This window comes from Rhincodon typus, chromosome 28, assembly GCF_021869965.1.
Source record: "Rhincodon typus isolate 14 chromosome 28, sRhiTyp1.1, whole genome shotgun sequence".
Lineage (NCBI taxonomy): Eukaryota > Metazoa > Chordata > Chondrichthyes > Orectolobiformes > Rhincodontidae > Rhincodon > Rhincodon typus.
The window spans coordinates 39,578,835-39,593,234 of record NC_063359.1 but is presented as its reverse complement, the minus strand read 5'-3'; the positions used below and the strand labels follow the sequence as shown (position 1 = coordinate 39,593,234).

The window sequence follows — 14,400 nt, the reverse complement described above, 5'->3', positions numbered from 1 at the left end:
GTGTAGAGGTTATCAGAAGAAGTTAGTTATGTGAAAAGTAAGTATTTAAGGAGTTTCATGTCACTTTTATCCCCCTCCTTGTTCAGCTTCTGAGAAAGAATCCAGAATGTCGCTTGGGGGCTGGTGATCAGGATGCGGAAGATGTGAAAAAGGAGCTGTTTTTCAAGGTTAGTGAAAAAGACATATTTGATGTACATTTGAGTATAATTTGGTGCCTTTGCTTGCTGTCCTGCATAGTTTTCATTTGTTGATTTTTAACTCTTTGCCTGTACGTACTAATTTGATTTATAACTTTGTTCCACAGGAAATGGATTGGGAAGCCCTGTTAGCTCGAAGAGCAATACCACCATTTATTCCAAAAATAAGGAGCCCATTTGATGTCCAGAACTTTGATGACGAGTTCACATCCCAGAGACCAATCCTTTCTCCATTTTCTGATTTCCAGCCACTAACTTCACAGGAACAGGCAATGTTTGAAGGGTTTGACTCTGTAGTTGATTTTTAACAAGGTGACTGACCTATAGGATTTGAATGCACTGTCATGACATAGCTTAAGAATGCTGACTATTTACTATAAGTTGAATTGAAGCTCTTGTGGCTACAAAGTTTTGAGAAGTTTGGTGCTTCACTGATGGTAACCTGAATATTTTATTCAACATGTAATTTCCAAGGTGACCAGAACACTGGACTTGAGTTTCATTCTATGAATGCATTTTATTTTCTTATCCTATAATCAATGTGTGAACTTTAATCATTACACCAAAATAATGAGATTGTTCATCATTTTGGAAATTAACTATGCACAGTAGTGTTGGGAAGGTATGGCTCCCGAGGTAACTGAGGCACTTTTATTGTGATAAATGAACCAAGTCAATGTTAAATTCATATGTTTGTTAGGTCAAAGTTTTTTTTTTTAACTTAGACATTCAAAATTGTTGATGTCTAAAAAAAGTAATCCCAACACTGGCCTCCTGTTTTAAAGAAATTCCATTGTAAGTGGAGATTCCTGCTACAGGCACTTTTCCACAGTTTTGAATCTATCTGGGAAATATTTGCAGTAATAAGTTGTATGTACCTTTGTCCCCACCCCCTCAACATTCCTGCCTCATTCAACCATTGATCTTCAACAGCTGCAATTGTCTTTGTTCTGCAATCCGAAATACAGGACTTAACTTTCTGCAGCAAGACTGGCTCCATCCATGTTTCCGTCTCTATTAATAGTGCTTTGCAATGAGGACTGGACCAAATTACCAATTATTTTGGGCAAATTTGGATGTGAATTGAAAGAATTTGAACTTTTTATGATGTTGTAACCACACTAAAACTTCAAGATCAGTTATAAAATATGCTATTTTGTCCAGGTGGACGTTAAATATTTGTAAGAGCTTTGTTAACTTCCTCCCTCCAATTCCCACCTACAGACTTGGAAGTATATTTTTCTGCTTTTTCTTTAATAAAAAAAAAAAAAATCTTTTTCACTCTGGAACCTCTCTGAATATATTCAAGTGGTCTTTTTGTGATGGCAGTTTTGGTTTGCTTGTCTTATCTTGCTGAGCAGAGAAGACAGGTTGGAGACAATTGCACTGATTTCAATGGATGATATAAGGACAGTTTGGTGTGTGCCTAGGTTTGCTCTGACTTTCTTTTTCCTGACCTGGGGGAGAAGAGAGGCTAAGTCCATATCTGGAGAAATGCAACTGATTCTAGGAATTGCTTGTTTATTTGTTTAAGCTTCAGTTTGTTACTTTTGTATGCCTTACTCTTGCAGAGTATGTTCATATACCTTGGATTTATGGGGGAATACAAGTCCTTTTTAAAATACTGCACTTAACTTTAAACATCCATTTCAAATATCTTCCTCTAAGTTATTTCACTTCGGTTCATAACTTCTGAGCATTCGATTAAACAGATTTATAAAATTAATAGTGGTATTGATATTAAATGACCCTGAATGAAAGAAGGATGTGATCTAAAGCTTACCCCATATTGGCTTTTCTGATCTTGATCTCCTGCATGTAGAAAGCTAGATATTACCCAAAGAAGTGAAGAAAAATGTCTGGAGCAAATTTGTTTTGGGTCACTGCTAAATACTCTGAGCAATGGTTTGGAAGCAGACAGGTGGCCTCACTTCTAGTCCAAGGAATGGGCAAGGTGGAACTATTTGATTCCTCAGATCTTAAAGTCATTCCAAGAATCAGAAGTATTGCTTTATGAAGGAAAACGATATAAATAGATATTTATGCAAATATTTAGATAAAGTATGTTATTTAAGACTAGTTTTATATGGAAAAACACTATGGAATTTTTAAGCACAATACTGTTCATATTTATTGTAATTTATGTCTTGTATTATATGATTATATATTTGCGGTAAAATAAAGGGAATTAACCGTCCATTCCTGAGTATCAGTTAATCCATAGATTTCAAGCAACTCCTCCATTGTTTCTTTACAGAAACACCAATGGCAACAGAGGGAAGAACATGCTGAACAATGTAGCTTTGGCTTCAATTTTTTGAGAAAGTCAAACAGAACTCTATAAAGATCATTCTGTACCATGTGATCTTTACACAATTCCAAGAACTTGTCCAATTCCCTCTTGAAGTTAGCATCCACCATGTTGGCTAGCTACACATTTGAGACTTGTTGCTTTCCTCAGGAAAACAGCAACCCAAAATATAGATTGAACTTGTGGCTCCCATCTCCATTCTGTTAAAATGAAATAATTTTAATCGGCCCTAGTTTTAGAAACCTATAGTTACTGTCCATTCCCAGCAACAGGAGATGCAATCAGAGTGCAAATATCATACTTCATATTTTGAGTTATCATCCTTAACACCTCTGATCTCCCACCATCTTCCAAATGTTCCTCTACAGTTCATCACGGGTATTGGACACCCCTAGCCACAAGCTTTGGTATGCTGCCAACAACTTCTCGCATGCATCTTCAGTGTGTATCAATGGTCCATCTTTGATGACTTCTTCCTGTTTGTACCACATGGTATCTCTTCCAGCTGTCCAAACTCTGCTCCTACATAGATTGGCTCAAAATGCATTTATATTAAAATTATATTTCCTCAAACTTCTTGTTAATATTGAGAGCTGTGCAAGCTACAATAAGCTGTATTTATAAATAAAACTGATAAGAAAATAAATCAAAAACCACTACAATGAAGATTTGATTTTTAATCAATACTTTTCCAGAATATTAGTTGACAGCACAAAGCTACAGTAAAGCTTCCAGTCCAAAAATAAATGTGCAATATTTCAATAAGAATACAACCCATCAGTTCAGGAAATTTAATCATACTTTAAGACTATTATAAAAATATCATTCTGAAAATATCCACTGCTCTGTACTGCTACATAAGGTTTTATTTACATTTCTATAAAGTTCCCTCTTTCCTGTTCTATCTTTAAATTCAACAGGCTAATTTAGTTCTCAATTCTGATTTATTGTATTTTTTGCCATACCTTAATAGAAAGATTGATTGCTGTACATATCATCTACCAAATTTGTCCCTTCTGTGGACTGAATTTTATTGTTAATTACATAATGTGTGTTTTGTCATTATTCTATTTTCCTTGGTCTTGGAAGAGGTCTTTAGAGATAACAGATATCTTGGGATTTTTAAAAATTTGTTTAAAATATAGTGGGGGCATTAAGGGACTTCACATTTAGGGCCATACTGTTCAACCTGGAATAAAATGTTTGCATGTTTCCAAACTGCCTAAAATTTCAAGTCTATCCATTACTGTATACATTACTCCAGAGGCAGAGATGAAATGGTTGAAATTAACCACCTCTTTCAGCCACTAATCAAAAGCCTCATTCATCTGTACCCTAGACTGTCGTCTTCTCTAAGGGAGAGATCTGCTGGTTTAAATTGAATCACATTTGCCATTTTTAATTTTAAGTAAAACTGTTTGCATAGGAAAGCAGTAACTATCACCTTCGTGTTTGAATCAATAATAAATCTGAACAATTTGGTACTTGACTTTTCACGGTCTATATTGTAGACGGACACAACTGTTACTTTCAGGTTTGGATGTGGAGGGTTTTTTTTTGTTTTAAAAAGGCTCATTCATGCTTGAATTTCAACAAAGACTTACCAGTAAAGCATTGCTTAACTAATAGGATTGAAATTAAGGGGTGATCTCTTCTTTCTCATTAATGGGTGAAATGCACTGAATAATTTTCTCTAATCTTATGCCTTTTGGATTTAAGAACAAAGGAGCCACTCTACTTGATTGCAGTGCACTATTCTGAATTTCAATGCAGACATTCTCAACTATGTCAAACCATTCATTTGCATAGCAGATTGAACGCAACATTTCTCTGCAAATGTATTGATTTTAAGCAGTTCATGACTCCGAGTTCTGGAAGGCAAAATTAGGGACAACACAAAAGGATCTTGGTGTTTTGTATGGTACAACAACATGCATTTATACAATGCTTTTAGAAATTTAAAAACTCCCCACGGTGGTGTTTGGAGCATAAACAGACAAAATTTGACTGAACCACAAGGAGATATTAATACAGGATTGAGTTAGGTCTTTAAAATCCTCCTTTGAAAGGAAATGAGGTTACAGACAGAGGTTCGGGGAGTTTTAGTGCTTTAGGTTATTGTCATCCTGAGCATTAGGTACCTCCTATGTAGAACAATTTTCACTGGGAGTCCTTCCCTTTTTTTTCCCCTCACGCGCTCTCTCTCTCTCTCTCTCAATTAGGAATCATATTTTCTCAGATAACCACTTCTGGTACATTTTGTATTTTTGCCACTTCTACCTGTAAATAGCGCTAGGTAAGGGTTGTGTGAATGATTCACTGCCTGCTATCCTCTTGGCCCCAAGAAAGATAAGCTTGTGCTTAGTGGTAGTGGATACACCACCATAAAGAACCTGCTGAAGAGGCACTATTCTAAGATTGCAATAAACAATAAGTACAACTACATTTGGTCAGATATAATTACTAGGACCTTTTTGGGAGGTATCTGCTCCTTCCAAAAGGAACAGTGGAACTTCATTTCAACCCACAAACGTTAGTGCCATTAGAATGGGTGGAGCTAATGTAACATGAACACTGACTGCACCACTCCCCAAACCCCAGAATCATTCTTTTACAACAGCAAGGGTGAGATTTTTAAAACTAACTTGCATTAAAGTAGTGCCTATGGCAATCTCCGAATGTTTATAGAACACTTTGGAACAAAGACCTACTTTTGAAATGCAGTTACTGTTGTAATATAGGTAATGTGGCAACCAGTTTGGGTGCAGTACAGCCCCACAATCAGTCCTGTTATATTGACCAGATAATCTGTATGATCTCAGTTAAGGATTAAATAGTGGCTGAGGATACCAGCATGAACTCACCAACTCTTTGAAACAGTGCCATGGTATCAATCTTTTACACCCACCTGACAGCCGATATCCTCTCTGAAAGATGGCTCCACTGATGGAGCGTCATTCCCTCAGCCGAGATTTATTACGTTTCTGGAGTAATATTTAAACCTGCAACTTTCTGGCTTGGGACAGTACTCCCTAGAACTGTAGCTGACATGTCCCTATTTCTGACTTCTGCAGCAGTTCAAATATAACAATTTCTAACCTTTACAACTGAACATAACAAACATTCACCTGTGTGAAGTGATCTGATAGATCTTGGTACAACTAGATTAAAAATAGAATGGAATTTTACAGAAAACAAACTTTAAGACCTGGTTAATAGAAATTGAAATAATTTAAAAATAAGTTTGGTGATCAATGGTGTTCATTAAATTTTAAGCACATTAAGGTAACAACAGTGTTCTTGAAGGAAAATTTGATTCAATACAGCTTAAGTCAACATTTCAGGCAAGTGAACAACAAAATGGTTCATTAAATTGTTACCAACCAGTGTTAAATGTTTCAGACCTTAGGATTAACTTGGATTTTTCTTTTCTATTTTTATTAAAGTATCAAAAATGACTACATTTAAAGTGCATTTTGTTAGATAAAGGAGCAATCAGTGCATTTTTAATCTTTGGAGAGGCTGCCAGTATAAGTAAAGGATGATTTCACAATCTCAATGCTTTCTCTCAGAACCCCTTAAGGATCACATTTCCTCTTCTTTCCATCCCACTCCTTCTCCTCTTCTCTTGGAAGCCAGTGGCAGTAATCCTTGTCTTTATTTTCGTTTGAGAGGCGGGGAGCAACCTATGTTCCCCTTTGGAGATAGCAAGAACTGCAGATGCTGGAGTCAGAGACAACACAGTGTGGATCTGGAGGAGCACAACAGACCAGGCAGCATCAAAGGATCAGGAAAGTTGATGTTTCAGGTCAGGAGAAGGGTTGAAACTTTCCTGCTCCTCTGATGCTGCCTTGGCTGCTGTGCTCATCCAGCTCCACACTGTTGTGTATAATTCCACTTTCCCTTTTTATGTTGTGGAATACTGGACATTCTACGGAAAAAGTATTCACCTAGCTCTTGCCTTCAATTATCTCACGCCATCTCTGAGCCTGACACGTTGGAGAAAACATCAATGTTATGACATTGCCCACAATAAATAATACCATCCCAGTGAGGCAGAACAACAAAATAGAAATTACAGAAAAATCTATTTAAATGTGCCACTCATTACACCAGCTCATCTTCATCCTGAAAATAAATCCTTTCCCATACGACTGTCTTGCATACGCAGAAAAATGTCCACAAATTCCCAAGGATGCCCTGGTCGAATGGGTTCTCCTCTGAGCCACAATGTTTCAGGTAGGAGATGCGATGGCGAGACATGAACTCCCACGTTGTGGTGTTGTTGGATACCAAGTACAAATGTGACACCAGTAGCAGCATCACCACCACAGTGAAAATGATAATGACTATAAATGCCAACAGGAGAAGCAGATTGACTTGGAGCCAGTCTTTCCATGCAGTCTCAGTACGGAATCCTGACCTAAAAATACAACAACATTGAAGAACTGTACAGGTGTAAACCATGTCTCAGTGGTTACCACCCTTTCCTCCAAGTTAAGTAGTTGTGAGTTCAAGCCCTACTCAGAACTCTGCAATCTCTCACCATTTAGATATTATGCTGCTGCTTTATTCTTCCTATCAAAACAGTCAATTTCCCAAATAATACTCCATTTGCTGCATCTTTCCCACTCAATGTATCAATATCTTTCTGTAACGTCCTTGTATTCTCTTCACAACTTATGCTCCTACCTGTCTTTGCATCATCAGCAAATTTGTCCCTTCATCCAAATCATTTTTATCAAGTTGAGGTCCCAGTACAGATCCCCTGTGATACACAAACTGTTACATATTGCCAACTTGAAAAAGATTCATTTACACCTACTTTCTGCTTCCAGATGGCCAGCCAATTGTCTATCCATGCCAATATGTTGACCCTGCACAGCTTTTATTTTCTGCAATAATCTTTGTAGCAGCTTATCAAATGCTTCTAAAGATCTCAGTTCCTCTTAATCTACAGCACATTACCCCCAAAAGATTGGTCAAAATGATTTCCTTATCAAAGCCATGTTGACTCTGCTTGATTTCATTGAACCTGTTATAACAGTGCCCTGTTGTACGTTTAAAAATAGCTTCTAGCATTGACAGATGTTAAGCTAATTGCTTGTGGTTACCTGCTTTCTATCTCCCTCTCTTTTTGGATAAAGGCGTTAATGTTATCTTCCAATTTAATGGGACTATCCCAAAATCTAGGGAATTTTAGAAAATTAAAACCAATGCATCAACTATCTCTCTACCACTTCTTTTACAACCATTAGATCCATTAGGACCCAGGTACTTGTCAGCCTGTAGCTCCAATAATTTACTCAGTACTCTGGTGATGGTGATTTTCCCAAGTTCCTCCCTCCCTTCCATTTCCATATATTTGCTATTTTTGGAACATTATTTGCATCCTCTGTCGTGAAGATAGATGTAAAATACCATTTCCTTATTTTTCATTCTGAATTCTCCAGTCTCACATTATATTGGACCAACATTCACTTTGCTAACTCTTAAATATTTACAGAAACTCTCACCATCTTGTTTTTACATTTTTGGCTAACTTTGTCTCTCTCTCTCCTTTTTTTGGCCACTTTTGCTTTTTTTAATATTTTGTAGTCTTTTGACCTGCCAATTTTCTTTACACAATTATGTTTGTTTCTTCAAGTTTAATACTAACTTTAACATTTCTTGCTAACCACATCGTGGGTTATCAAGGTTTCAGTGGGGGATCATTAATTCCGTCAGTTTTTGTATACTTATCGATAAGGACAAGACTGGACCTCAGATTAAGGTATTAAACTGGGGGAAGGCCAACTATAATTGAATTAGGCAAGGATTGGAGAATCTGGATTGGGAGTGGCTGTTTGAGGGTAAATCCACATCTGATGTGGAAGTCTTTTAAAGACCAGTTGATTACAGTGCAGCACAGGCAAGTTCCTGTGAAAATGAAAGACAGGAATGGCAGGATTCGGGAACTTTGAATGACAGGGGAAATTATCAGTTTAGTCAAACAAAAAAGGAAGCATACCTAAGATCTAGGCAACTAAAAATAGACAAATTTCTTGAAGAATATAGAGAAAGTAGGGAGGAGCTCAAATGGGGAGTTAGGAGGACTAAAAGGAGCCATGAAATTGTCTTTGGCCAGCGGAGTCAAGGAGAATCCCAAGGCATTTTATACATATATTAAGGGCAAGGGGGTGGCTAGGGAAGGGTAGACCCAAGGATAAAGGAGGGAGGTCATGTGTGGAGCCAGAGGAAATGGATGAGATTCTTAATGAGTACTTTACATTCATATTCACTAAAGAGAGGGACATGAGGAATGTTGAGGTTAGGGAAAGGTGTGTGAATACTCTTGGTTAGCTCAATATAATAAAGGAGGAAGTGTTGGGTGTCTTGAAATGCATTAGGTAGACAAGTCTCCAGGGCCAGATGGATATCTATTACAGAATACTGTGGGAGACAACGGAGGAAATAGCTGGGACCTTAATAGATATCTTTGCATCCTCGTTGGCCTCAGGTGAGGTTCCAGAGGACAGGAGAATGGCCAACGTTGTTCCTTTGTTTAAGAAGGGAAACAGCGATAATCCAGGTAATTACAGGCAGGTGAGCCTGATGTCGGTGGTGGGGAAGCTGTTGGAGAAGATACTGATAGACAGGATTTATTCATATTTGGAAGCGAATGGATTTGTTAGTGATAGGCAGCATGGGTTTGTTCAGGGAGGGTCAAGTCTTATCAACTTGGAGTTTTTTTGAGGTGACAAGAATGATTGATGAGGAAAGGGCAGTGGATGTTGTTTACATAGACTTTAGTAAGACTTTTGGTAAGGTAACTTCATGGCAGGGTACTACAAAAGGTAGAGTCTCATGCTGGCTAGATGGATACAGTCATAGTTCGGTCATAGAAGACAGAGAGTAGTTGTAGAAGGGTGCTTTTTGGAATGGAGATCAGTATTTTAGAATCATAGAATCCCTACAGTGTGGAAGCAGGCCATTCAGCTCATCAAGTCCACACTGATCTTCCAAAGAGTGTAACCATCCAAATTTATCTCCACTGACACTATCCCTGTAACCCTGCATTTCCAATAACTTGTCCACCTAGTCTGCACATCCCTGGACACTACGGGCTATTTAGCATAGTCAATCCACCTAACCTGCACATCTTTGGACTGCTGGAGGAAGCTGGAGCACCCAGAGGAAACCCATGCAGACATGGGGAGAATGTGCAAACTCCACACAGGCAGTCATCCAACGCTGGAATCGAACCCAGAGGCCTTGACACTGTGAGGTAGCAGTGCTAACTACTGAGCCACTGTGCAGTAACTAGTGGTAGTCCACTAGGATCAGTGCTGGGACCTTTGTTTATTGTAATACATATAAATGATCTTGAGGAAAATGTAGATGGTCTGATTAGCAAGTCTGTGGATGACACCAAAATTGGGGGAGTTGCAGATTGTGATGAGGATTGTCAAACGACACAGTGGGATATAGATAGATCACAGATTTGGACAAAGAAATGGCAGGTTGAGTTTAATCTGGACAAATGCGAGGTGATATATTTTGGAAGATCAAATTCAGGTGCGAATTATACAATAATTAGCAGAACCCTTAGGAGCATTGATATACAGAGGTATCTGGGCGTACAGGTCCACACATCCCTGAAAGTGGCAAAACAGATGGATAAGCTGGTCAAGAAGGCATACTGCATGCTCACCTTCATCGGCCAGGGCATCAAATATAAAAGTTGACAAGTTTTGTTATAGCTGTATAAAACTTTAGCGAGGCCACATTTGGAATATTACGTGCAGTTCTGGTCATCACATGACCAGAAAGATGTGGATGCTTTGGAGAAGTTGCAGAGAAGGTTTACCTGGATGTTGGAGCCAACACCGTGTGCAGCTGGAGGAACACAGCAGGCCAGGCAGCATCAGAGGAGCAGGACAGTTGACGTTTCGGGCCTGGACCCTTCGTTGGGACCCTTCATTCTGATGAAGGATCCAGGCCCGAAACATTGACTCTCCTACTCCTCTGATGCTGCCTGGCCTGCTGTGTTCCTCCAGCTCCACACTGTGTTGACTCTGACTCCAGCATCTGCAGTTCTTGCAATCTCTGATTTACCAGGATGTTGCCTGGTCTGGAAGTTTTAGGTATGAGGAGAGGGGGGGATAAACTCGGATTGTTTTCACTGGAAAGATGGAGGCTGAGAGGTGACCTGAAAGAGGTCTACAAAATTATGAGAGGCATAGAAAGGGTGTATAATCAGAGGCTTTTTCCCAGGGTGGAAAGGTCGACTAGAAGAGGACATAGGTTCAAGGTGAGAGGGGGAAAATTTAGGGGACAAGAGCTGAAAACAGTTTTTAGACAGAGGGTACTGGGTGCCTGGAACACACTGCCAGTGCAGGTGGTTGAAGCAGTAATGTTATCAATGTTTAAAGTGTATCTTGATAGACATAAACAGGAGGTGAACAGAGGGATAGAAACAGCGTATGGGCAGTAAGTAGCAGGTCCAAACAAGGACTAGGAATCAGCACAGGCTTGGTGGACTGAAGAGCCTCTTCCTGTGCTGTATTATTCTTTGTTTGTTCTTTGTATATGGTCACTTCTACATATAAGTATTTTCAGTATAAGATCATTCATTAATCCTATCTCATTGCACAATACAAGATATCATAGAGCCTGCTCTATGGTTACTGTTGTTAAGAAACTATCCCAAAAACATTCTCTGAATTCTTCATAAAGGGTACCTTTGCCTATCTGAGATTTTGTCAATATGTAGATTAAATGTATGTAGATTAAAATCTCCCATGATTATCGCTGTGCCTTTATGACAAGCTGTCCTTATTTCTTCCTTTATGCCCATCTTAGCACGTGCTTACTGTTAGGCTGCCTGTACACCATTCCCATAAATGACTGTTTGCTTTTCTCATTCTCTCTTCTACTCAAACTCCTCATCTTGATTTCCTGAATTTGGATCATCCCTCTCTATTGTGTGTATACCAATCATTAATGAACAGGATCAACCCCTCTACCTTTTCCTACTTTCATGTCATTCCTAAATGTCCTTACCTTTCAAGGTTCAGGTCCCAATCCATATCATTCTACACTCTCATTCATCTGTTTTATTTTGAATGCTTTGTGCATTAAGATACAGAGCCTTTAGTTTAGTCCTTTTACCATCGTTATAAATTCTAGTCTTATCTATTGGTTGCCTTTTAGATTCATATCTCTGTCCCTTCTTGTCATGGGCTGTTTCTCATTTCTCATATTAATACTTTTCTCTTTGGTGTTGACTCTACTCTTGTGATTTACTACATCTTCCCAAATTCAATTCCTTGTCCTAACTACTCAGTTTAAAATCCTCTCCATTTCCCTACTCGTGTCTGGCAAGAACACTGGCCCCAGGACGGTTCAAGTAGAAACCATCTCATCGATACAGTCCTGGTATCAGTACGTCACAAACTAGAACCCACTTCTCCCAAACCAGTCTTTGAATCACACATTCATCACTCTAATCTGATTTGCCCCATGCCAATTTGCACGTGGGTCAGGTAATAGTGCAGAGATTATGACCTTTGAGTTCAGCTTTTTAATTTGGCACTTAGCTCCTCATACTGACCATGCAGAATGATTAAAATTGAATGGGTCAAATGGGAAGAATTGCCAGTGATATCTCAGCGTCTCTCTCACCCATTTTACTGAACCCACATTGTACAAGCTTGCAAAGACTCTCACCATGCAATGTGGAAGGCCCACAGCAGAACAGCAAGTTGCAGCATCAGGTACAGCACAAAGAAGCGATGGTTCCTTTCCCCCACGCAGTTTTCAATCCAAGGACAGTGATGGTCATATCGACGCACACAGTGCTGACATGACTGACAGTGTTTGGAACGCATGGGCTGCTGCTGGAACAAAGGAAACTAGTGACATACTGTTTGTTAATACTTCAATTTTCAATTTTTTTTTGTCCCCAAGTAACTGCACACTTTGCCACCGCCCTCTTCCCCATACCCTCCAAAATCTCTGTTTCCACCCCTAAAACCAACTGAGATCATTGATCTCCTCCAATTCTGACCTCTTCAACATTCCACAATTATGGTGCTTTCACCACTGGTGAACAGGCCTTCAGCTTCTAAGATCTCATGCTCTGGAATTCCCTCCTTAACCCTCTTTGACTCTCTCGACTCTCTTCTTTAAAACCTACTCCTTCTTGTCCTATTGTCTCCTTACGTCATTTTGTGTCACATTTTTGTCTGATTTACGTTCCGTGAATCACCTTCAGATGTTTTATTATAGGAAAGGTACCACAGGCAGTCCCTGGGTTGCAAACAGGTTCCATTCTGGAGTCAGTTACAGGTGAATTTGCAATGTCGGACAATATAAAGCAGCTGTTTGTAAGTCAGATCTTTAAAAATATACCCCTGTATGACATCACGTCCGTAAGTACTAGAACTTGTAAGTCGGACTCCCGTAAGTTGGGGACACCCTATATATAAATGTGAATTGTTGTTGCAATTGACTGCTCTGCAGCAAACGATAAAGCTTACCTAATGTGTTCCAATATTCATATTTTTCTACCTGATTCTGGTAAACCCAAGGTCAAGGATCAAATCTCACCCTGCCACCTTAAACTTACTATAATATTCCTCTTTGGTTGTAAATTTTGAGTGGGTATTCTTTGTTATCTTGTGAAGCTGCGATTATTTCCCCAAGGTCATAACGACAAACTAATGTCTTGCAATTACCCCCTTACAATGCTGTCTGTTTTCCAATGGCCTTTCACAAGGTTATCTGTTTATACCCTTCATTATGTGTGATTTGGTCCTTGGTGTTTATACCATTCGTCCTTCAATTTCCCCTCCTGCTGGTGGGCTGGGAGCCTCTCTGTACTATCTACAGCCATTTGCCTAAATGAATTCAAGAAAATTCCTTAACGTTTATTTGTTAATTAGTTGCACTTATAATTTCAATATACCTCCATGTATATAATGCAATGGGAATTACTTAAAAAGCCTTTGATTATGGTTGGATCAGACTTTCCCATCTACATGTTACTCAATAACACGTTTTCTCTTTCCTGCTAAGATTTCTACGAGACACTTCATTATCTTAGCTGGTTGCCATGAGTATGAAGGCCAGGATTCTGACTGTGGAAACTGCTGCCTCAACTAACAATTCTATTCATCCAAGGCCAAGGCCAACAGAGATTTTCAGCAGGTTAGGTTTCCTGTGAAGAAACTGCAGGTTATTGACTGTTCAGTGATAAATCAAGAACACTTCAGACTTATTTATTCATATTAATCACAACACAATTTCCTTTGTCATGTCTGAACGTTGCAGTTTTGGATAGCTAAAGCTAAGTAAAACAGAACAGTACATTTCACCCCTGAGCACTGCTATTATTATCAATAAAAACTAATCCTGTTAATACTGCTCTCTGAACCAGAAGCTCTTAGTTCAAGTCTCCTGCTAATACTGGGTGGCCAAGAAAGGTGCATTCATAATGTAGCCAAGCAGCTTAGCTATCAACTTATGAGTCCTTCCAGCACACACCAGTGGCACATGGTCAGACCAGGTCAGTCATGTGGTGGAAAGAATATGGGAGTCTCACAACCGCTATCCATATCTCCACACTACAACTTGCATTCCTTAGGTGACACCATATAAACCCATGGTCTCCACTGCCAAGAAGGGTAAAGGCTGCAGATATGTGAGAACATTGTAAAAGACCACTTTTTTTTTGGTCTGTGGACTAAAAATGTGAAAAGGAACTGCTTTAAACCAAGCAAACCGTAAGAAGGAGTTTGCAGTTTAACGAAGTTACTGGAACACACTTAGAGCTGTATATATAGTGCATATTTTACTATATCTGTACAAGGTACTGGTGGAACCATATCTGGAGTACTGTGACAACAA

The 14,400-nt window shown here is 39.0% G+C and overlaps 2 protein-coding genes across 5 annotated transcripts in view; one reads left to right on the top strand and one right to left on the bottom strand.

Annotated features, from left to right (window-relative positions):
• LOC109917449 (serine/threonine-protein kinase N2-like) overlaps window positions 1-2,307 on the top strand; it is a 54,624-nt gene extending 52,317 nt beyond the window's left edge. For all 3 annotated transcript variants that reach the window (XM_048613764.1, XM_020517283.2, XM_048613762.1), the window contains 2 exons: window positions 87-167; window positions 305-2,307. In XM_048613764.1, coding sequence (XP_048469721.1) covers window positions 87-167; window positions 305-505 — 282 coding nt within the window. In that variant the 3' untranslated portion in view covers window positions 506-2,307. The remainder of the gene's footprint in view (window positions 1-86; window positions 168-304) is intronic.
• Window positions 2,308-3,165: 858 nt separating this feature from the next.
• Window positions 3,166-14,400, bottom strand: part of LOC109917448 (zinc finger DHHC-type palmitoyltransferase 12) — a 22,465-nt gene continuing 11,230 nt past the window's right edge. The window contains exons 4-5 of one of the 2 annotated variants that reach the window (XM_048613760.1): window positions 12,220-12,389; window positions 3,166-6,931 (exon numbers count right to left, since the gene is read on the bottom strand). In XM_048613760.1, coding sequence (XP_048469717.1) covers window positions 6,616-6,931; window positions 12,220-12,389 — 486 coding nt within the window. In that variant the 3' untranslated portion in view covers window positions 3,166-6,615. The remainder of the gene's footprint in view (window positions 6,932-12,219; window positions 12,390-14,400) is intronic. The other variant, XM_048613761.1, reaches the window with a different exon arrangement.